The sequence below is a fragment of the Ambystoma mexicanum genome, chromosome 10 (assembly GCF_040938575.1).
Source record: "Ambystoma mexicanum isolate Mex_15411 chromosome 10, UKY_AmexF1_1, whole genome shotgun sequence".
NCBI lineage: Eukaryota > Metazoa > Chordata > Amphibia > Caudata > Ambystomatidae > Ambystoma > Ambystoma mexicanum.
In genome coordinates this window covers 1,591,140,398-1,591,165,035 of record NC_090932.1, presented here as the reverse complement: position 1 = coordinate 1,591,165,035, position 24,638 = coordinate 1,591,140,398, and the positions used below count along the sequence as shown (strand labels likewise).

The window sequence follows — 24,638 nt, the reverse complement described above, 5'->3', positions numbered from 1 at the left end:
AGCTATCACCTCCATCAGGAGAGTAAGTGAACTACAAGCGCTATCTATTCTAGACTCCTTTGTAACAGTTCACAAAGATAAGGTGGTTCTACGCACACACCCTAGGTTTGCACCTAAATTAATTTCTAAGTTCCATGTGAACCAATCTATAGAACTACCAACGTTCTTTCAAAACCCTTCAAACTTGGGAGAAAAAAGCTTGCATACACTGGATGTGCGCAGGGCTGTTATGTTTTATATGGAAAGAACTAGACCACTGAGAAAGACTAATCAGTTCTTTGTCTCGTGGCAGCAGGAAGAGAAGGAGATGCAGTTTCAAAATCCACTATATCTAGATGGATCGTACAATGCATCACCCTCTGTTGCACTCTTGCTAAGAGAGAACTACCCTTCAAGCCAAGAGCACACTCTACTCGAGGCACTGGGTTTTCCATAGCATTCATTGGAAATGTCCCTCTTGTGTCCATTTGCAAAGCGGAAACCTGGAGTTCTGTACACACCTTTACAAAACACTACTGTCTAGATGCCCACTCTAGATCTGATTCACAGGTGGGACAAGCAGTATTAAGACCCCTTTTCTCTACTGTTCCTTCTCACAACCCACCTCCAACTCTGGGTACTGCTCGCTAGTCTATGCACAGCATGTGATTCTAAGCAGATTAACAAACAAGACCGTAAAAGCATTTCTGAAGGTTGTATCTGCTTAGATTCACATGTGCCCACCCTTCCTCCCCGCTCGGATGGAAGGAACATAGACATCTTTTTATCTCTCTCTCTTTTCTGTACTCACTCACGTCTATAAGGCTCCCTCATGGCAGAAAAAAATACAAACAGAGGGACCTCGACGCTTGAGGGATTGTGGGTACACTGCACGTCACTATAGGGATAGTGTTACAGACACGCCTTGTCGACGTCCCCTTTTCGACTATGAAAAACAAAATTCAATACTCTGCAGTGACCACTGTATGTCGGACTATGCACATCATGTGAATCTAAGCAGATACAACCATCAGAAATGCTTTTAAGGTAAGTAATGCATTGTCATTTGCCACATGTAAACTTCCCATTGCTTGCTGCAGACGTGTACACACATACCCGCACTTTACGCGGTCACTGATTAATGGTTTCATTTCAATTTTTGATAAGTATATTTTTTTGCCTAATTAACAAGTTCATGAAAATGACTGGATAATGAAGGGAAATGTGATTGTTTATTTTTTATTCTAGCCTTACTCCGAAAGGGCTGAGTCCCGCCCTCTCACCAGCATTGCAGCGCCTTGTTAATAGAACTGCTAGCAAGTACACTGATAAAGCACTGCGAGCCAGCTACACGCCGTCTCCAGCACACCCAGCCACCCCTGGATCTAAAACGCCAGGAGGCACACTGCACACCCCAACCGTAACACCATCACCAAGGAGCTCTTCTCGCAGTCCTGCCGTGGCTCAAGATCCTGCCTCTATCACCGATAACCTGCTGCAACTGCCTAAGCGGCGGAAAGCATCTGATTTCTTCTGAGGGACACTATGGGACTAGGAAGTGGAACACTTGGTGTCTGACTTGAAGCAGCAGTGGAACGAAACCCGCCTTGTTACTCTTTCCTTCACTCTGCTGTGACAGCACTGATCCTTTTTTTGTAATGATCAGTCATAAAGGCAATTGTGACTAAGGACCTACTGTCTATAATAACAAGTGTTGGGACAGTTGCAAATCTACATGGAACTAGCCAGTGCCCTGCAATTGATAAAGACTGGACCTTGTTCACTATGGGTTCCTTTCTCCATAAAATACCAGTGAGTCTATTTGTTGTGTAACTGAATGCAATAGCATTGTCTTGTCAACTGTTGAATGAAAGAATGAACAGTATCATTGGACTGAGATCAGTTATGTAAGGTGGTGTCACACATGCAGCTTGTTCAGTGAGTGGAGCGCACTGTAACTCCTAGAAGCTAAAAAAATGATTAGATCAAATGATTTCAGGAATAAGATTTCCTGTCTTCTCTGCTTTCTAGTCAACACTGGTGAACATTTGCACACGGAAAAGTGCCAATGCCCAATATGCTTTAAAAAAGTTTTTATTCTAAATCTTTTTCAAATAAAAGTACCATCTGGGGGATTTGTTGAAAACGGTTTTAGCTGCCATTCAAAGGCAGTCCAGACCCCAATGGAAAGCAAGGTGCAGTAAAAATGCAAAGGTGTTTCCCCCCTTCCCTCATGATGGCACTGAAGACTTGTTCAGGAAAGTACATTGGTAACCTTCCATTATTCAGCAGGAGGGCAGGCCGCCCCAAATTCACCAGAAGTCTGATAAAAGGTTTATTCAGCAATCCGGTAAAATATAATGGGATTCAGGATACGCACAATAGGTGGAAATGAGTGCCAATAAACAGGAAATTCACAGCAGTCTCCTCATTCCTGATGAAAATATATTTCAATGTCTCAGAAATGAAAAAACATATTAAAAAGCTTGTTTCATTCTTCTCATCTCTAAATTGTTTATAATACATCATAGTAAAGAAGCCATCAGCGGGTTATCAGATTTCAGGAAAATATCAAAGGATCCCTGGACAACATTGGTGATACTCAAAAAATCCTTCAGGAAGAGCCCCCTTACCTTTCATGTGCCCGTTTCTCCCATGTTGTTTTAACAAGTCCTAGGCCTAACATGAAACTCACCATCCCTCTTGAATGAATGTATATGTTGTGCATTTGATAAGTTCTGAAAGAAATAAGATTCATAATGCAGACTGTATCCCAATTTGCAGTTATATGCCTATACATGTGATTTGTGGTTTCTATCACCAATCTTTTTGTTCACCCTCAGTATGGACTTCTCAAAACCAGCTTCCATTTTGCATACCCCTTATCTGCATTCCTAAAATTTTGTCCGAGTGTGGTCTGAAATGCAGATCTGATTATATTCCTTCACCTTTGTTTCGTTATTCTTTTAATGCAATGTACAGCATGTATGAGTTGGACAACGCTACACTACCTCAGCCTGCGGTCTAGAAGGAACCGTTTACTTGATGGGAACCTCAGATTTAATCAGCGGCCTATATGTTATGACCTGAAAACATTGGCACACAACAACCTTAACTGACTCACAATCTCACACAGGTGACTAAACTGCAAGCAGAGATTAACGACTTTTAGAAAGAACTCTGTTAATGGATTTGAAATAGTTTTCTGTAAAACTCTGCCAACAACCACATCCCATGGAGACAGCATGACAAACCTGGATTATTATATTTGTCCTTGGGGCACAGAGGGGGTGATTCTTGCGCGCGCCATGAATACATAAACAGTACTCCACATCTTCAGTCAACTTGGTGCTCCATAAAGCACGGACCGCATTTGGTGGAAGGAATGTCGTATGTGTCTGTATGGGCAGCCATAATACTACTGGAAAAAGCAATCAAATGTCACAGATTGAGCTCTCATAGATCCCCCATTGTCAATGTACTCCTTCCCACAGTTTTCTTCAAGCGAAGGGCTGTCTGTGATTGCAGTTCCTTCCTGCATGGTTATTTCTCTGAGTCTCTCCTGCAGGAGATTGGCTCAAGTCAAACATTCTGAGGACTGTAAGGAAAGTCTGTGCTCTTTGCAGACTTGAACACGTTGACCCATTGTAATGAAGTGAAGGATCTGACCATTGGGAGCTCTGGTGTGGCCCAGCATCACAGCAAGCAGAGGACAATAGGATGATGTCACCAGGGAGTGAATGAGTTGATTGACAGTGATTCAGAGCCAATAGGTTGAGGGGAAAGGGAGTAAGGTGTCTTTCTCTAATTCTGGCGTTGATGTTGTTTGTTTTGAACAGGGACCGAATCCAGAGGAAGAGGAACCGTCATATGAATGGGCGTACTGAAAGGCCCTAAGTAAATCCCGTTGAAAAGGAGTTGATCTGGCACCTGTTGTGCCGATATTGATGTGGAGGAAGCCCGTTGGCCGAAATCCGCAAGTTGAGAAGACACGGGTTGTGTCCTGTTATAAGAAGAGTGAGCGAGTGAGCAGCGCGCCTCGGCCCCCTCCGTTGTGTGGGAGGAGTTCGGAGGAGAAATCCCGATGACGAGCGGTTGGCCGGGGAAACCCCGAGAAGACGCGACATTACGCGTAAGAAAACAGCTGATGTGCTGCTGATCGAGAGCGTGAATGACAGAGGAGCCGGAGAGTCGTCTCACGGCGTTGCAGCGGCTGATCGAGGGGAGAGGTCTAATCTGGAAGGGAATTACCGAAGCTGCCAAGGAACTCGTTCGAAGGAAAGTGCAGCGGAATGACAGACGGTGAGCCGCTCAGCGTATGGGGAGAGGCCCTGTAACGAAATTCCTGAGTCCATCTGTCCCCGAACACAGTGGCCAAAAGGGGGTACTGCAGCCATACTAAAGTATAGACTCGGGAACAGCTGGGAAACTAGGATCCCGTGTGAGACGTCCTGCATACTCTGAAATACTGTAAGGGGAAAACATCTCCCTCCCCATCTCTGCAAAGTCACTCAATATTAAGAAGGGGGAAAATTAACAGAGATAAGTGGGGAATGAGCAAGGAACATATCTGAGGGCAGAGACTGTTGGGATCGTATGTTAGCACAAAGTGGAGAAAGTTCGGGAGAAGAGGAGAGATCGTCTTCCTAAAAGAAAATCCTTAAGCTAGAGTATCTAAGAAAACTCTTCAACAGGATAACTCGCCACCTACCACAGATTCCTATGCAAAGTCCTTACTTCTGATGAGACATCTTTTGTTTATTTCACTTCGTTAGGAGTTGTCTGAATAAAAGAAATCTGTTGAATTAACCAAACGGCCTCAAGAGTGTTTATCCCTCCTGCTAAGTTGTGACACCCATTAGAATGTTGGATCGAGAGTATGCATCAGTACAACACCAAGCGTCAGCAATGGAATCCTTGCCATCAGGAAAATGATACAATGTCTCTGTCATTTAAGATTTCTGCAACATTGACCTGAACACCAGAAAATTCCAACACCTGCAAGGCTGCTATATTTTCAAAGGTAGTCCCTGTCTAACCTCAAAAATTGATTGCTTTTAAATGAGTCAGTCACATTGGAAACCTTGGGTCACTGTCATTTCTTTAGTATGCATATCCGGGTGGTAGGCATCAGCTTCTCCCTTGATGGTACACAACAAATCTGCATCTCCCAACTATACACCATGATTAACTGAATGCTGAACTGTATACCCTTAAAATGGCCAGTTTCCTGGGGCCACCCCCCATCAACAGTGACCAAGAGAAAAAATCTGAGGCTCATTTTTAGTATTGCTAAATTTTTACTCAACCAGTGAATGCACCAACATAGAATGGCCACTTCCAACTAAACCTTCAGAAAAGGATCCTACCTTTTCAGGTGATTGACATCTTTGTTATAAGTTCACTTGTCACACCACAGCCAGACTCTTGTAAACAGTCCCTACTGAAGAAAGTTACAAACCAGTGATATCTGATAAAGAGCTGCAACGCCGATTCTGAGCCTCAGTATCTCTCTCCATTATCCCCTCACCCCCCCGCTCATTGAACAAAAACTACAGAACAATGTTCTGTGCATGCTCTAAACAGCCTTTGGTGCCTTGGTACGAAATTACTTGCCTGTCCCCACACCCAAGACCACCCATTAATGTGTCTCGGATTCATGTCTGTGAGGGAAGCTACAGTATTGTTTCAGCCAACAAAGTGAAAATAGGAACTACGATGCCACCCATCCAGTGTCAACAACCCTAGACAATAAGCTCAGAAAGACCCTCCGAACAGAACTCTTCAAGCAGAACTCCCCATAACTTTTTGAAAATATTATTTTTTATTTTTTATTTAGCAGTGACACCTAATCTGCCACACCTTGACTGCTGGTCTTGCCCTTCTGCATGAGCATTTGCTGTAGCGCTAGAACATGCATTTAGTCAAGCTCTTAAGGGACCTTCTCTGTTGCCCTCCTCTCGCCCCTCAATCTCAAATCAGTCACTGGCTTTGTTCTGCTCATCCAACTCTACACCCTCCCACCCCCCACTCCCCCAGGTGCCCTAAAGTGACTCGGTCGTATGAGGAACATTGCAAAACCTGCCATAACGGCGAGAGTATTCGGCTGTACTGGGAAACCTATATTCACTGTGATCGCATATTGCCACATCAGGATTTGCGCATGCGCACTATTTTATTTAGGTTCTTTTTGTAAAGCGCTACATGTATCTGGTTGCTTCAAAGAGCTTGTCAAGGGGAATGGATGGGTGTGCAATGTATTGCTGTTAATTAATGCAGGCATATTCTACAGTAGTAAACAACTGTCTTGCATTTGTGTAAACAAAACAAGAGGTGATGGCTGGAAGGTTTAGAATTAATCTTAACCTCTGGCATTGCTCTGGGCAACCCTCCAGACCATCGTTCTTCGTCCTGCCAAGCCTTTACAAAAGGAGAAGACCATGTGCAAATCAGGCTTGGTTCCACCCCAAAAGGGGCAATCCAGCCCGAACTGCTTGGTCGCATCCCTTGTACACGAGACTACAAACATCCCCAGACATTTATAGTCCTCGTTGGGCCTCATCAGTGAGGAGTAGCTTGTGTCTCTAGGCCCAGCAGGCACGGGACCCATGTCTGGGCATACCTGTCCCACTCGGGCTGACTGAGCAAAACAAGAGGTGATGGCTGGAAGGTTTAGAATTCATCTCAACCTCCGGGATTGCTCTGGGCAACCCTCTGAACACCAGTTCTTCACCTGCCACTCCATTACAGAAGGGGAAAGCCCAGTGTCCGGATGCAAAGGTTGTGTTTTTATTGGTTTTCTGAATTTTGGCAGGGTAGTTTCTGCTCACAGGTAATGGGGTATTTGGGACCAATTTGTGGAAGGAGTCTACCGTCCAATCATGTTTTTGAGTGGCTTTCATTGATTAGTCTTGCAGATGTGGATCCGAATGATCTTGAGCCTGAGAAGGGTCTCGGGTAGTTCCTCAGGTACGTTGGGCACTTATCCCACAAAGCTCTATGAAAAATACAGATAATCTTGCAGGTAATTCTCTGCTGTATCTGGAGCCCATGTAAGATTATCAGGGGCTCTGTGATGTGGTAATGGCTTTTCAATCTAAGTATCAAATCTGCTTCTTTATTTTGGATTGTTTTGAGGTCTAGGATTGACATTTTGGCAAGGCCTAGAAAAAGATTGGTCAAAAGTAGGTTAATCTACTGGGTTAATCTTGTGGCTTACTTTGAGGAAAGGAAGGATTTTTTTCTAAGCATGGAGGTAGGTTTTGGCTAGGTGCTTGGATTGAAGGATAACTGACCGGGTTGCATCCAGTATTATGCCTAAATGTTCTGCTGGAATGTGTGGTAGAATGGGCCCCTAGCAATGGCGGCCTGGAAAAAAGAGGGGCATGGGATGCTGATTGGGGTTCTACGTTATTTCGCCGACCTATTTTTCAACGTGGGACTTTTCATCGTCAGAATTTTCATCGCCAAAAACCCTGTTCTTTTTTTTATTTTTTTATTCGGGGGCGGGGAGGGTTCCCCCCTGACCTCCTGTACTATTATAATCATACCCCAACCCCTACAAAACACCCCCCAAAATAAAAAATTTAAAAAACTGGGTTTTTTGCCAAGAAAATTCTGACGATGAAAAGTCCCACGTTTAAAAATAGGTCGACGAAATGCGTGTATACCCTAATTGGGCAACACAGTAAGATCACAGTTTTATCAATGTTGAGGGACAGTTTGCTGTACCACATCCATTCCTGGAGGCGTCTAAGGCAACTGGAAGTTTTTATGTTTGAAAGTATGAGATCAAGAAATCTCGACATTAGCTGGGAAGCATTGGAGCGCTGTACAATGGGTACGCTCACAGAATGTACCAAGTACGATACAGTAGGAGCTAGGATAAGCTGAAAATCACTTGGGTGCTGTCTGCATATAGTTCTGTAAGGCAAGCAATACGATTCATGCAAATATTAAACTATCAAGGGCAGGTTCTGTAACTTGGGGGGGGTGGGGTCATCCTCAATGTACTGGGATGTAGCTAGGGGGTGAAACTCCATGCTTGCTTGGAATGAATGATCTACCATGATAGATTTAATCCTGCCAATGTTGAACTTTTTTTCCACACTAGATTATTCAGTCTATATAAGAGAATTATGATACAATAGGTTATTTATAACACGCTTAATACCCAGAGGTTTCTAAGCGCAGGCCCGGGGATCGAACCTGTGTTGCTCCATGTCATCTTGCTTCCAAGGCGAGCATGTTGCCGCTGAGCTATCCTCCCGAGACAATTGGCTAGTCTACCATATCATATACTACAGGTATCTACAGTAGGTCTAGTGCAGCAAGTTTGTTATTGGGGGAATAAAGGATCTCTTTACAAATGTTTAGTCAAGTGTATTGTGCGTTTCTCCATAGTCTGAAACCAAACTGTTCACCGTGAATCCGCTGCACGAAGTTGGTTCAATTCACTTTGTGCTTATACATGCAAGGTCTGTTCCAATATCTTTGCTTCAATAGACTAGTTTGCAAATTGGTCAGGATTATCGTGCAGTGTTTGCTTTTTTCTTTTAGTTTGTCTGTACTTTATTATCCGGACAATTGTTGATGAAGTGATAGCTGTTGAAAAGATGAATAAGGGAACACTGACCGTATACACAATGAACGGGTATCTTTATGTATTTTTTTCAAAATATATTTTCAGTATTTGGTATAGAGGAGGCTTGGCTGCGAGATGCAGTGGCAAGCTTTACTGAGAAGATTTGTTATAGGTTCTTGCACACAAGGAGCGACCAAATTGCATAAACTAGAACGTGATGGCAAGGGACTAGGACGCTACTAGAAGAAGCACTATTCAGATGATTTTTACATAATCGATATTATAATTTTGGGAGTGCACAGAGATAAAGTAAATTTCCTATAAGTACATAATTCCTTTGGCCAATTGCTCAACCGTCAGCACTTTAATCAGTAGACCACATTCTCTCCCAAAGAAGAGATGATGAATGCAACATGCCTTTTTCACCCATTGGGTTGCCTTCACTGTGCCTGCCGATCTTGGACTATCTAAGTCTTGCTTAATGGTGTTGGCTTTAATATTACGCCTGCTAGTAGGTCAAATAGGTTATGTGTTTTCTTTGCAGACAGTCGCACATTTAGCATTTCAGCATGCCATAAGATCCAGAACTTCCCATCCTGCAGCAGAGATCTTTCAGATTTAATCGCATATGGTTACTGCCCCCCCTTTTTCAGATATTGTCTACCATAGTCTGTCCTTTAAGAATGCTCTTTACCATGCTTGAGGTTCTGTGAAAAAGACTAAGTGTGCCCACCTAGAAAGATCACATGAAAGGTGACCGTATTGAAATATAGACTCCAAGGTGATTAAGGAATATACGCATGTTCCACCTGTGACTGGATGGGGGAGATATTTCCTGGGAACAGTATGGCTCTTGTATCTTGAGATAAATGTGTGTATCATCTTTTGGAATTACCTTCTTCCTTCAGACATACAATAGGTAGATTGCCAGTGGAAAATTAGAGGTCTGTAGACATGGTTGTGCACCAATTAACCGTGCTGGGCCACAAAGGTACGACTTTTTTTTTTAGCACCGCTGCAACAGTCCCACTGCTGGTCACAGCAAGGGATTTGTTCAAAAAACGATTAGGGAAGCACTCATATGGTCCAATGAGTGAGCCTGTGATGGTTAGGTTTGGGTAGATGCCAATTCCTCAACACGTCTCTGCTTCTCATAGCAACAAAACAGAAAAGGCAATATATAATCCTGAATGAACATGCAACCAAGCAGGAGGGGTTTCTTAAACTAAAACATAGATTTCATCCTTAAAGGGGTAAGCAACAGTCAGATGACTGGAGCCTGTCAACTGGGACGAGGGCTAGAAACTCATTGACTGTGCATGCATCCTCTACGCAGATTCCAGAAGCCTTTCAATTTTTAAATATGTGTGTACATTATCCTTGCTTTGTTTGTTTTATCATACAACAGTGTTTCCAAATGACCACAAGAGGCACTAGTAATTGATATCGTCTCATCTTGACTGAATGGTTAATGATTGCAAATTACTTTTGGTATTGCTAACAAAAGCCCATTCTTTGTCCGTCATCCCACTCCCAACACATGTAAACAACGGTAACCAATCATGTAGAAGGAACCGTTCTGTCCTTGCTGTGAAGTGTCATCTTTTTAGCTTCCAAGGGAAAGTAACTGGTTTTGGCCTTCTGCTATGTTGATTTCCTTGCTGCGTGGGTGTTTTAGCAACACTTCCTAAAAATACAAAGAAAGAAAAACTGCTCTTAATTTGAGGATTAATTAAATAAAGCCCTTAAATCCATAAAGGGATACTTCATTAATACACATTCTTTCCCAAAAAGGCATATGGCGATATGGTTCACTCTGGTGGGGCTTGGAGGAGGGAGCGGACACGGTGTGGCAGTTGTAGTGAGGAGGAGGTGGGACTGGTTGTGTCATCAGAAAGTACCCTTAGATGAATAATTCCTATGGTGTCACTCTATGGTGTGAAGCAAGGAGGATTCATTAAGAAGGCCACATATGAAGGTCACAAAATCATGACTGTCTGTTATTTATGGATAGATTTTAATTTCAAAGGTTTTATTTGAAATATATTTTCAGGCTTAAAAAGTGGCTCTAACAACATTTACTCTGAAGTCAATGGGGTCTCAAAAAGATTCATATTAGTAAATCTAATTTGTACTTTTTTTCAAAAGTCAGTGCACCAAAGGTCTGTTGCTTTTTTGTAATTAAGAATTTGTATAGGTCCAGAGAAAAAGTATAACAATAGTGATCATTCAGACAGAGGGAATGGCGCAGAACATTTAAACTAAATAACTTCTACAAACAGTCCATACACCACAAATGGTCAAAGGTTACAGTTCATTGAAGTGTTTCTTATGAACCCTTCTGGCATACCCAAAGGTATATCACAAGGGGACAGATACAAACCAAAGACGGTACGAATACACAAAGAAGTTATTGGGATGGGTGGGTATGCAGAGGAGAGCCAAGAGGGTCCTAGTGATCTTTTAGAAGACGAACAGTTGAGTAGTATAGGCCACCCCATCAATCAATGTGCCAGGCTCAATCATCTATATAGTTCGGTTGAAGGTGCCACATACAAGATCATAATCTCATTCCATTCCTCTTCTCGCAAACCTAAATTTCTACTAGCTTGACAAATGCAGTGAACTTTCAACCCAAACCCCTACCTGGTGGTGCCTTGCAGTCTTCCAAAGCTCCAGAATGTATTTCTTTGCACATGTGAGATCTCTTTACAGCCACTTCTTTGTATGAGCTGATTGCACCGTCACACTTGGGATGTAGGTAAACACTGCTGGTAGCGACTTGCGGGGGAGATCTATTCCACTTACTATTCCAGATACCATCACCATTTGCTCAAACACCTTCCACCTCTAATGTTGTATGTACCTTTTTCCTTACAGGGCCAGCAAGTATTGGAATATGAAAGGGAGAAACGGAAAAGCTTTTAAGGTGTCCAAAAGTGGCTCAACACCATGTGCAGCATGATGCACCCAAGGTTGAGGGCGCTTCCACTCCTTTTAATGTCCCCGCAAATAGATTCCCAACTGTCCTCATTCACTTTGTTCCGTGTCTGCCTCACAGGCGTCCCTATCTTTGTCACCCAGCCCCCGAAGTGGCCCGAGCACAGGGCAGTAGTCTCTGGAGTATCCCTGACCTGGAAATTAAAGCTATCAAATTTGATAAATTATAACTTTATTTAAAATTGTAAAATATTACATACCAGGACAGCACTGTTGAAATTACTAAACTTGAGATAACATAATGATATAACATCTTTTAAAAGGTCTCTAATGTTGATCAAAATCACCTCTGCTGTCAGTCTGCTAAGTTCCCTACAGTGTAAGACTCCATATCCTCCAGTTTGTTTCCTCCACACTCGAACGTCTGTACAAGGTAGGTGGTACTCTAAACATTTACACAGTGGGCTGCAACAGTTCTTCAAACACAAACATATTATCTACTGCAAAATAGAGTCACAAGCACATGGCATTTCACAGATAATGTGCGCTATTTCCTGTTCTTCATGTACCATCCTTGTCCAGTGGAGGACGGAATTGTTGGCCATGATTGGTCATCTTGGTTCCAGATCATGACCTCTTAATTGACGCGCTGCACCGCAGGCGGGAAAGTACTATTTGTAGGCTGTGGCTTTTACCAGCTCATCTGTTCCTTAGAAAACACAGTCCAGTGCAACTGCAAGTTTAGTTATACTGGTCCTGGATACCTGGAAAATTAATCGTTCCAGTTTATCCATTACGTGTTGAGGAATTTGTTCTTTGTACTCTTGGTGAATTATATGCCAAAAGTGTTTATTCATTGCTATTGTGAATGCTTTCCAGTATTAAATTGATTGTGCCTTTTCCAGCCAAAGTACCTGTGCAATTGGATCCAGACAACGTGTAAATTGCAGGTAATGCAAGTGGCCTAGTCATTGAAATATCTCTGCAATTTGAATAAATCGTTTTGAAGGAGGAACAAAGTAATATGTTGGGTCGTTTTGAATAGCTTCTTATAGCAAGAATGAAAACATCTTTGTCCTGTGCAAAAATATAAACATTTGTAACTCCACTTTCTGTGGCATTGATGGCATGAAGTATTCTCTTCCTCTTGTGTACTATTAAGACAGACCATAGAACGATATGGGGCAGCCACTTCTGTATCCCACGTCAAAAGGTCTTTTATGGTCATTCATGCATGCTGATAGGTCTTTTGCGCTAGGTAAGCAGTTGATTAATCTCTGTGTTAGCTTCCTCACAGTAATATTAGCTATGTTTGTGCTGTCCGTGATTTTGTCCATAAGGTTGGCTCAATTCCTTGATTTCTTTTTTGACTCATCATACTCTAGATGAATTTTTCTTTGCAGAGACATCAAGATTTCAATCAGTTTGTTTTTGTGCTAGCAAAGATGCATAGTTCCATCATCATTAAACAGTGATTGTGGTACAGCACAGAATTCATAGAGCCGTAATGTTTCACGTAAATCTACTTAAGGGTGGGGCAAATAATGATCTGTATGCTCTTAAATCTGTAACAGTCCAGTCATTTTTATTTTCATTTCCTTCTTGGCGCTTGTACACCAAGTTAGTTTTTCTTGCGAAGATCCCATGAATTCATGGTACTAGTTCCAAAGACAATTCTGTGTTTTGGACTCGGACCATCTAATACCAAGAGCATGGAGCTGATCGTCATCTATTGTAATACTCACAATAGAAATTACCCTGGATCAATATTGGCAAGTTCTTATCCATCATATGAAAATGGATTTCCAGTCCATGTAAGTTCAATAAACAATTTGTTTATTGAAACGCCAACCCTGTTTCCTGCTTCTAATAATGTTTGTGTGATGCAGTTTGCTCGGGTATACCTGCCATGCTGGATGTATTTCCAGGTTTATCATCAAGTGTTGGTGCCGTTAAAAAAATAGTGTGCAAGGGCCTGGGATTTTGTGTTATGGCTACTAAATCTCCAGTAACGTTCAAAGCTCTGCTTTGATGTTCAAGCACTTCAACTCCAATAGCGCAAAATGGAATATTAGCTTTCCTTGCAGCCAAGGTTCCTTTCTCAACCTTTTCCCATATTGCAGGATCTGTATCTTTCAAAACGCTAGTTTCTGCGAGATAGTATGTCATCCCAGGGTAATTATGAACTTTTAATATGAAGAAATGGCCAAAGATTATTTCCACCGATAAATGTGTGCATTCCACATCCAACTGGCCATATTACTTGCAACAAATATTCCACCATTGCCAAGTAATTCCACATCAATTTAAATGTTGGCTAAGAATGCCCTTGAACATTATCAAACTCCTTCATTTTTTTCTGTCCCATTACATTTCTTTGTGGTTGCTAGCAGGTTTTGACTATCAAAGCTCTTGATACATTTGGTTTGTAATTCAATATTATTATGAATTTCAGCACATGAATGCTTCTTGAACACTTCTGGGAAGCATGCTACATTGCAACAAGTGTGCCTTTGTGAACTTCTTCATATATGTTTTCTCATGATCATTTTTTGTACAGTCCTCTTATGTACCAGACATACCACATTTCAGGAATACCAGATCCAACAATAGAACAGCCAGCAGCATAAAGTAATACCAGTTCTAAACGTTGTTCACAAAGATAGTTTTGAGATATGATTAGTTGCTGCACAAAACAGAAGAGAGACAATTCTAACACATTTTGATTGTGTTATACAAATGTTTCATTAAACCTTCAAGATATGTCAAAGTCAACTAAATTGGTCAATCTGTCTGACCATCCAGGAGTGGTGTGCCGCCATTGATCTCTTCCTTAATGCCAGTAAGCGCAAGATTCTCATCGGCCCACCTGCTCCCTCCTTTCCTCTCACTCTCTGGCCGGCCTGTCTTGGCCTTCTTCCTGCTCCCACCTGTGAGGCTAAAAACCTCGGTGTCATCTTCGATTCCACACTTTCCTTCTCCCCTCACATCTCTGACGTCTCTAAGAAGTCATACTAACAGCTGCACCTCCTCGGAGGTATTCTTCCTTTCCTCTCCTTCCCCCAGAAGCTCACTGTCTCCAGATTCTCTGGTTCTCTCTAGGCTGGACTATTGCAACACCTCTTTCTAAATCTGCCTGCCTCATATCTCTGCCCTCTGCAACTCATCCAAAACAGGACTGCGAGACTTGTCCTTGGCCTCAAGCGCAGGGATCGTATCTCTCCAGGACTGAAATCTCTGCACTGGCTCCCAGTGGCGGGCAGGATTAAGTTCAAAACCCTCTGCATTGTCCACAAGGTCTTCTGGGGCCTGGGACCTCAATACCTTCAACTCTCTTCTTAAATATCTTCCTTCTTAAGGTCTTCGCTCATCTGCCTCCAGCTCACTCACGGTTAGTCGCTTCTCCAAGCAGGGAGTTGGTGGTAGATCTTTCTTCTGCTGGGGCCTCCCTCTGGAACAGCCTCCCCGCCTCTCTGTAACTTGAGGAGAACCATCTCCGGTTCCGAAAGTACCTCAAGACCTTCCTCATTGCTTCTGATTTCTCTCCTCGCCCTTGCTGATCTCCTGGCTGATTCTGAAAGTTCACTAGTTACCTGTCTATCCTCTGATCCCGGGCCCAGGTTCCCTGCCCCTGCCAGTTGCACAACTGCATTCCCCTTCCCTGGCGACCCTTGCACTCGAGGACTGTTTCTGTGTCCCTACAGCCCTACTAGCACTTGGCACCTTATGTCTGCACTAACCCTTGGCACCAGCTGGCTGCACTTTTATTTATTGCGTTTATTTATTTTACTGGTATCCTATGTACTGCACTTCCCCCCCCTCTCTCCCCCTGCACTTGCGCAATCTCAGTGTCACCTGGCCAAGTAGGATCGTTGTCTCTGTCTTCCCTCTGTTTCCCCCCCCGTGCCATGCGCACCTTGAAACACTTGTGTATAGGTGAGTTATAAATGCCACATCCCATCATAGTTTTTTGGCGTAGCTGGTATGACTGGCAGAACACGTCTGCAAGTTACATGCTTTGGCAATTCTTGCAGTGTTGGACTGAAAGCAGTTCTTGATGGAACACATCCAGGATAAGAACTTGTTTTCGTAGGTTTGGATGTCTGTCACCATTGTTTCGTCGTCTGTCCTGCTTGCAGATTCTGTGCTCTCACCATTCAAAGTATTAGTATTTGTTATACTTGCAGTTATTCATAGAAACCATGCCAAGTCTACTTCTAGAAAGGATTTGAAATCCTTAGCTCTTCTGTAAACATCAGATTGGCTAAAATTGAACTATTTGCCTTTAGAAGAAATCTGTCATGTACCAGGGTACTTTCTGTAGTGAGTGACCCAGCGTGCTTGTTTTGTGCAATCTTATGGATTGTGATTCATCTTTGTCATGACATTCTTTTTAAGAAGTCATCACAATTGTATGATGGGAGTGTGTGCCCAAGGAAGTCCACATTCTCTGCAGCACAGTACACACATATTCCTTTCACACAGTTTGGCGGTACATCTACTCTTACATTATCTTCAATGCGGTGGAGAACTTCATTAGCTAAAGTGGTCTCAAGCTGTAGAACTTTATTATAACCCATGCCATTCATAAGGTGCACCAAGAATTTGCTCCAGGTTTTGGAGCTTTATTGTTAGGCCATTGGCAACCTGAAGGTGAAGGGCACTTGTGTATCTTAACTTTATTGAAGTTAAGGCATCCTGTGAGGCCCACCTTTCTGTTAGGTGCTCTCGTACATAAACGTTTGTAACAAAGCAGCAGCCTTCTGGTTCAAATGTATTTTTTTAAGTCTGCAAGCTGTGAAACCTTCCTCCACCCTTTCACCATTTGAAAAAGGATAGCTCTTCTTGTAGTATTGCTTTTGTACCTGTAGTTTTGTCCTGACTGATGAAACCTGTACATTTCCACTCTTCGTTTCCCAGGATGGATTTCTGTAGTAATTTAGCAACCGGATATAGAGCCTTCATATTTGAATTCATCTTGGATCTTGCATCTGCATGTGAAAGCACTTGCATCATTAACTGATTTCAAATAAATACTCTGTGATTGGTTCTCATATGTGTGCATCAGTACTTTGGGATGTGTAGAATGAAGCTCCTTCCTGTGCACCGAGCACTCAATTTCATCTTCATGCTCTGCCAGTGCTTTTATATCTGGCCTGAAGTCTATCTAGATTACCTCTGGTGTGTGCACCAGTAGCAGGACGGATGCCAATATGCCTTATATTGATCCATTAGATTTACAGTTGTATTTTCGAATACAGAAGTGTACCGCAAGGTGTTTTAATCAAAGTCTTTGCACTTATTTTGAATTCTTCCAGCATTACATTGTTTTTCAGTAGATCTTCAGTTCTAAACTAACAACTACTTTTGATGGTGTTGGAACAATAAACACAAATTAAAGTCTATACCACCCAAATAATCGTGTTTGAGCAACAATGGTCGTCTGCATTATACATTCCAAAAATAATACAAATTAAAATGAATCATTGAAGACCTGAAAGTATGACATTACTGCTGTAATTGCATTATGGACATTTTTGAGACACTGTTGCCTTCAGACTAAATGTTGTAACAACCCATGGTTTTAGACCAGAACATATCTTTCAAATGAGATCTATATTAACATCCATCCATAAATAGCAGAAGATTATGAAGGTTTTATGTACCTCGTTGGTGACCAGCTTGATGTCATCAGTAGTACTAAACACCATGTACAACAGAATGACACCATGGTGATGATCCCTCTATATCTAGTATCTGATGACACAAAACCACTCCCACCTTTTTCACCCTATAAGTGCTACTGAGCATCTTGTTCTCCATATGTTCCCGTACTAATAGCTAAGTCAGTATGTTGGCAGACAGATTGTGTACTGGGGTGCTTTCTGCTGCTAAGTTACGTAGTTAATGGGAAGCCCTAGACCATAAAGTTAAACTTATTTCCGATGGCCAACATCTCTACAGTTATATAGGGAAGCATTAATTAGATCAAGAAATTGTTATACAACCACTCCTAATCTTATCCCAGAAACCGAAGATGTACATCCTTTTCTGTCCCCAGATTTCATGATTTGCACAATTCTGCTGAAAAAATCTTCCTAGAAATTGTAGGAAAGTCGTTACATCATCACACAGGCAAGTCTGCTCCATGTGTCGTGGAGGCGAGGTCCCAGATTGAGACCAATTGTCAGACCGGAAGGACCCAGATGTGGATTGGATTCAGTCTCTTAGCAGTTAGCCTGAGGGGTTGGCTTACGCTTTAAGGGAGTCTTTTTTTTTTGTCCCACATCTGGAGTGCAGTGTGCGTTGGGGGGTTGTCTTCGTTCTAAGCCCAAGAAGGAACATGTGAGACATTTTGACAGTCTAGTGAACAATCATGTTTTAAGATTTTCCAGAATATAAGGTGATCATCACTGTGCAGAGTTCTCTGCGTATGGCATTTCATATACTGGTGATTTAAGACTACAAAGGGAGCTCCTCCCTGGCATTCCAAGTTCAAGAGAGGAGCTGTTGCTAAAGTTCCCTTGCTATACCAGAGCATCCTACCCATCTGGTTTTCTGCTGGCTTCTTTGCGTTGGCTTCTGTGCCCCTGATCTAAATTTGGCTTGCGGGCTATGCAAAGGGAGAGAGTTATTAACTCTCTTTGTAACTATGTGGCCAGAAGGAACAAATATGTTATGTTACCTGGACATTTGTTAAGTGTTACAATGCTGAGAAAGCAGGGCCTTGTTGCACTGTGAGCTTTCTGTAGACCATAGTTTGGCACAGCAGTCGAGAATAATAGTTTATTACAACTTGAAACAGTAGAGTCAGAGTCAGAGACTCCAAGGGATCTTATCTCTACCTCTGTGGTGTATTCCATATGCAGGGTTGAGGATACTATGTGAGTGGATCATTCAGTAGCTAATGTTGACTGTTTGGGGGTCGGAGCTAGTGTGTGAAGTTGCTTGACCCGCGCATTCAAATCACATAAGTCATTGAGGCTCATTAGGAATTTTCCGGTCCGGAAATAAGGTGCCAGTAACACCGGGATGTAAGGTGGCAGAGACAGTACTGTAGTTCCCTGGTATCCCACCGGAATTACCGGCGGGAAACCAGGGAACTTTTAATGAGCCCCCATTGTGAGCCACCATTATGGGGTGACTAGTGTTAGGGGAGTTTTCCTGAAGTGCCACTTGGTGGTAAGACTTTAGTAACTTATCACTGTGGTTTATAGATCCCCAACTGTTAGTGTCAATCTGTACTGCTTAGAGACCTTGGTAGAATGGCAGTGCAGTCCGGCTTATCACAAGAGGAAGTTGCGAGCTGTAGGTAACTACAACGAACCTAGTTAGCAAGGCACATCAAAAAACACATACATTTATATGAAAATGTAGATTTATTATATTTACACTAGTCACTTTATTATATTAGCACAATAAACCAACACACATAGGTATACTGTACAATACTTTCAAAAGGCCACTTCTAGGTTGATAGTTGCTGAGTGCGCACAATTGTTATAGAAGTTTGACAGGTCTACCGTACTATTGCTAATTATGCGCACCCACAAAGTAATACATTAGTTGTATTTAGTCAGCATACATATATAAGATAGTGATTTTTGGGAAGGAAAACAGGTGGTTAGTGTTATCCTAGCAGAGCATCAAGTTCTCGAGGCGGTTTCCCTGCAGAACAAGTCTTTTAAAATCCAAAACGCAACCCTAGCTAAAAGGTAGTTCAGAGAAGCTTAAAGTCTTGAAAGGTAGCAGAAGTCACAAGTTAATTTGGATTCTTTCTAGTCTCTAGGAAACAAGATACAAGAAGACTTAGCCAATGTTGGAGATCCTATTAAAGGACTCGCTAAATGGACACAAGCAGCGGCTTGAGTCTGATGTAATCGAGGGTTGCCCTGAACACTTCTACGTGCACTCCAATGCTCTGGAGCGACTTTCTGCAATAAGGTAAGCAATAACTTTTCTCCCACTGTACCTTAGGTTTGAAGAAATCTTTTGTGGTGGATCCCCTGCAATGTTGCAGCTCTGGACCCGACCTCTGTATTCCTTGGTCAGATGACAAAAGGCAGGGCAATGGATGGGATCTCTCAACAGCAGTCTCTAGGGAGGACCTCTGGCGTGGCTTTCATCAACTTCTTTGGTCATTCTGCGTTTTGGCACCTTTTCTGCAGCACCAACAAAGGATGTGATTCGCCCAGTCAATCTTCAGTTCCTGTAGTCCCACACTCTGATGAGGAGGTCTGGTCGAGTTGGATTGGGTCTCTGGAGTGTCCTTGAGGGCTCAGCAAATACTTGGACAGATTCGGCTGTCCACGACGATGCACTCCAAATGGGCAGCAAATCTCCTGGTATTGGGGTTCTGCAGCTCTAGACACTCACAGGACCTTGGGAGATGGCTCAAATCAAGGTTAGTCTTGGGACTGGTTGCTCCCACCAGTTGAAGTGAAGGAGTCATCCTCTTTGGACTATCTCTGTCGCACAGAAAACCGGGTCAGGACAGCAGTGGTTGCTTCCCGGTGTTGCAAAGGGTCTGCGGGCGTCTCTAGTCATCAGCTTCTTCAGTTACTTCAGCTTCCAGTGGTTGACTTGCTTTTCACTCCAGGAGCCTCACCTTTTATACAGTTCCAGCACTCACTCCTCTGCAATCTTCTTTAGCAGTTTACAGAAAGGGGTGTTTGGCTGTACAATCAGGACAGCCAGATCCCCGGAGGGAGCTGGTCCCATTCAGGCTCTCTGGTAGACAAAGGACAGGGGGTGGAAAACTCCTCTCCCACTTCCTACCTGCCCTAGACACTCTGGAGCCTAGCCTGGGACACCCAAGGGTCCCGCCAAAGGTAAAACGCGTGCACAGGCCTCCCCTTCCCAGAATGATAGAAGAAGGGCTAACAAAGAACTATCACTCTAGTAATGGCGAAAAAAGAAGGGAGGCCCCAAGTTGGTACTTGGGTGCCCCTATTGTGCGCTCTCGAGGCTATGGACATAACCTGCAGTAGAAAAATCGCACAATAGTGGTAGAACACGTCCACTGCCACCAGCCATTCCTAGTAGATTGTCTATGTGACTAGAAAGTCACAGAGAGAAGGGGGATACTAGATATCCCTTTGGCATTTTACATAAGGTGGTGTGTGCCAATCTCTCAGACTATAACGTTGTTGGCGAGATACTAGGTATCTCTCTATCTTTAAGAACTGTAGTTACTCTAGGGTCTAGAAAAAGAATCTCAAAGGAGGACCCTACGGGTCCCCAGCAACACTGCCCTTAAGGAGCTGTGTGCTGCAATAGTACAATACAAATGCCTTTAAGAGATATGGAGGAAAGAGAGACTTCGTAGGACAGGTCAAATACAAAGAATAGAGTTCCAAAAGACAGAGCCCATAAGAATGTATGAGTGGAAAAAGGCTTGTTTCATTCCGGATTTCAGAAAAAGGCCCAGAAGTTCAGCAAAAAGTGCTGGGTTTTCTCTAAGAGAGGGGAATGAAGCAGAAACATGATAAATCACCCTAATAACTGGCCGTTAGAGACATACATGACATGATCCTATTATCACCTTCAAAAACACACATCCAACCTGCTTTCAGCCCCATGCCCCTATTTGCATTCTAGTTGACCCTTAGCCCAAGCCCATTCAATGCCAAGTCTCTTTGTATCCCTTAGGTAAGCACCTCCTGACCCAGGTTAGTATGGGTTTATGTCCTAGTCCATTCAGACCTGGGGAGAGGTTGGGGAGAATGACTGAAAGCAGAGGACTGCCTTTTAAAGGATGGATGGGGCTGACAGGCTGCTGAAATAAGCAGTGCTGATGGGTTTTCAAGCAGAAGCAAATGATTTTCTCAGGATGCATAGTAAACCATGACAGAGTGTGGGAGATGGAGCGGAAATTAATTTGTAAAGGCAGGAAGAGAGGGAGAATGTTGCAGGAAAATTCTTGGGGAGACTGAGAATATGCACATTCTACCTAGGAGGATATGGGAGAGTGAAATATAGTGCTGTCTCTTCCTGGACTATGTTTGCTAAGTAACTTTAGGGGTTATGCACTGAGTCTTGGGTATTTGATCTACGTTCACAGTATCTCTGGCATCAGGGCAATTCAGAAAAATAATCAGAAAATGGCAGTGAAGTCTAAAAGAACTCCTGTGATGAAGTCCCCATTATTATATGGAGCTAAAAAGAAAGGGTACATCCCCATGTAATGAATGCAAGAATGTAATCAATGGATCAGTGATGCAACATCCCACGATTGGACCGAAAGTATACTTGAGACATTTTTCAACCCGAAACATCACAAATGTAATCCAAAGTAGAAAGTACCCATGTGGAATAGTATATGGTGCACTAGCAACCAGGTAAAAACTCAGTGGATTGCCATCCTCACTGGCAGAACACTTTGTGGAAATGAAGCGCAATGATCATTAAATGTACATTTAAATTTACGTTTTTGAGATTTCTTCCCCTTTTGTGTAAGGTGGAGATTGTGAACACAGGGTATTACAACAGGATTTTAATATTTGGGGCTTGCCTGGTTTGAGGTGCGCTTAGGTTTAAATAGGATTAAATGCTATAATGTAGGGTAATGACGGATAGCTGCAGACTCTGTGTTGCAGAGACTCTGACCCTATCTCCTAAAATTAAACTGTGAAAAAGTTTACCTCCCAGAGTATTGCGCTTGCCCTTTTCAAATATACATTATCCAAATTATGATTAGTCAATATTTTTTGGATGCGCTCAGCAGACACGTGTTTCGACCACTGGTCTTCCTCAAGGCTTTAAACATTTACTTTCAAACTGCAAATGCACTTCCTGATTCTTTATCTCTTATTCTTCAGGCAATGAACTGCTGTGATCGCGGTCTCCCTCCCTTAGTTGGGGTTTTCAAACCTGCATGTGTACTCAGTCAGTATTACCACCTGAGATTTGGTCTAACATCCGGTCTAGGGGTGATTCCTGATAGGACATCCCAAGAAACAACGGGTTATCAGTGGAAACTAACCAGACAAGAATTGATGTGCAGCAACTGGAGAAGTTAGACCAAATCTGAGGTGTTAATACTGATTACACATGCAAGCATTACAATGATTATGAAATGGCATTTATAATGCGCCTATACACAAGTGTTTCAAACAATCTGGATTTATTTTGTGATTTCTGTATCCCACATGCTCAAAATGAGCAGCTGACACTGGGTTATTTCATCTACAAAAAGGTGGATTTTGTGTTTCAGAAGAAGTGATGGGGTTCACGCTTGATACTGACTTAAATGGAATTAAATGGACCCCTGTTAGGGATAGTGGAAATCAAATGGAGCTTTGATGAACCTATTGACTTGGGGTTATCTGATCGTCACACACAAGTGTGTAATTGTAATTTCTTGATTAATACATAGAGGAGCAAAGACTGCTGCAGTTACTTTGAGTAACAACAGTGGACGCTGTAGGACTTTTGTCACAAGTTCAAAACATTAAGATATGGAACGCCCTTCCCAAAGATCTCCGTTCTCTAGACCAGCTCATGGATGTTAGACGTGAACTTAAAACCTATCTATTTTATTAGATACTAAAATATCTTCTATTAACTTGTATTTTTGGTTTCTGGTATTAGCACTTGGATGGCTTTCTGGCCATAGGCGCTTCACCAATAAAAATAGAAGGATAGACTGACTGTGTCTTTAATGGAGACAATAAAATATGATGCCAACTAGAAGATGGAGATTTTTATCTACATAGAAAACCAATCACAATTTGGGGGTTGAACGTAGTATCTTGATAGTTAATTACTAGAATACACCTGAATGTCTGCAGTTGGAAAGTTATTGCAAAGCATTTTCTGCAATACTTGGGCTGGAAAAAGAAGCAGATTTGCAGGTGGTTGCACATAACCTTTTTAAGTGTAGCAAGAAGCAGTGGCAATGCTTTTCTGAAGATGGAAAATAATTTAAAGTAATCATTTTGGTTCTCCTGAAGAAGGGAAATGGTGTCCTGAAATGCCTCTACTTTGGGAAAAAATTAGTTTCAACTGGTCTTGATTGTTTTTTAAATTTCTTGTTCAAGGTGTTCTTTCTGAAAGGACTTATTTCATTTTGTTTCACTACAACAGAGACTGTTTTACTTTGACAAGAATGCTTTTTTCTTATGTATACTGATTTCACCAGCTTGTGGATTTAACAATAAATATTAAACTACATTTTTATACGAATTTCTTGAAGTGGGCTAATGTGCTCCTCATCATAGTGAGACACCAGATCTACACCATTCCTGAGTATTGCACACAGCACTCCTGCCACAGGGATTTTAATTCACCCCATTCGCGTTTACTGCAAACAAAACAGTTCATGTATACTTTTCTGACTTGGGTCTTTGCATATTAGTAAACCCTGCTAATGTCTGTTTTGAAGGAACTACACATATGAAATGTAGACAGTAGCTCACTGTTGGCATCTACAAATGCCTGTTTTAGTTCAGCAATACCCCTTACTGTGCAAGGAGAGGGCAGGGAAGGGAAAGAGTACGAATTCTGAGGGGGAGGCTGTGAGTATTTGGAAAATAATTCAGATCGCAGTCTATCCACGGTGCAGCTAATGTTCTCAAGTTCCCCCACTTTGCTATCAAGCACCAACGAAAAGTATAATTTGCCCACATTTGGTGTCTCATTGCCGATTTGTAAAGGTACGATAGCATGTTTCAGGGCAAGTAGAAAGGTCAATATGTTGGTTGCTAATGTAGTGCTTAGGCCTACATAGGGCAGCCACAGCGTGTTGAAGGGGACGTTGAGAGAGAAATGTAAGAACAGGGAGTGGCCCGGTCATATTTTATGTGGAGGGGTCCTGTTTTAATGCTTAATTCCGCCTTTAGGCTGCTTCAAAGTACAACACAAAAAGAAACAGGACAGGGAGAAGGTGGGGGAAGAGCAGGATGGCTTGGTCTGATGGGAGTCCAGGGGTAATGGTGAAAGGAAAGCAGATTTTGTAAGATTCCTATTACAATAAGCATTTCCATAAGCCCATGCTAAGGACAGATACAGGGGGTGGGGCATTTATTGCAAAGCCAGTAGATGGACCTGGGCAAGGGGGCTACATTTTAGGCATTAGTATGTTGTGAAATCTCAGAGAGGCCCACCTTTTTGGAAGTTACCTTCTAGGACACAT

At 42.5% G+C, this 24,638-nt stretch overlaps 2 protein-coding genes across 3 annotated transcripts in view; one reads left to right on the top strand and one right to left on the bottom strand.

Annotated features, from left to right (window-relative positions):
• ESS2 (ess-2 splicing factor homolog) overlaps positions 1-4,793 on the top strand; it is a 374,781-nt gene extending 369,988 nt beyond the window's left edge. The window contains exon 10 of the mRNA XM_069619940.1: positions 1,228-4,793. Coding sequence (XP_069476041.1) covers positions 1,228-1,516 — 289 coding nt within the window. The 3' untranslated portion in view covers positions 1,517-4,793. The remainder of the gene's footprint in view (positions 1-1,227) is intronic.
• Positions 1-24,638, bottom strand: part of TSSK2 (testis specific serine kinase 2) — an 81,326-nt gene that overhangs the window by 18,341 nt on the left and 38,347 nt on the right. Inside the window, exon 2 of one of the 2 annotated variants that reach the window (XM_069619942.1) lies at positions 10,002-10,250. The exons of the other annotated variant lie outside the window; for it this stretch is intronic. Within the exon in view, the coding sequence (XP_069476043.1) occupies positions 10,162-10,250 (89 nt within the window). The 3' untranslated portion in view covers positions 10,002-10,161. Of the gene's footprint in view, positions 1-10,001; positions 10,251-24,638 lie in introns of those variants that run through there. 2 annotated transcript variants of the gene reach the window in all.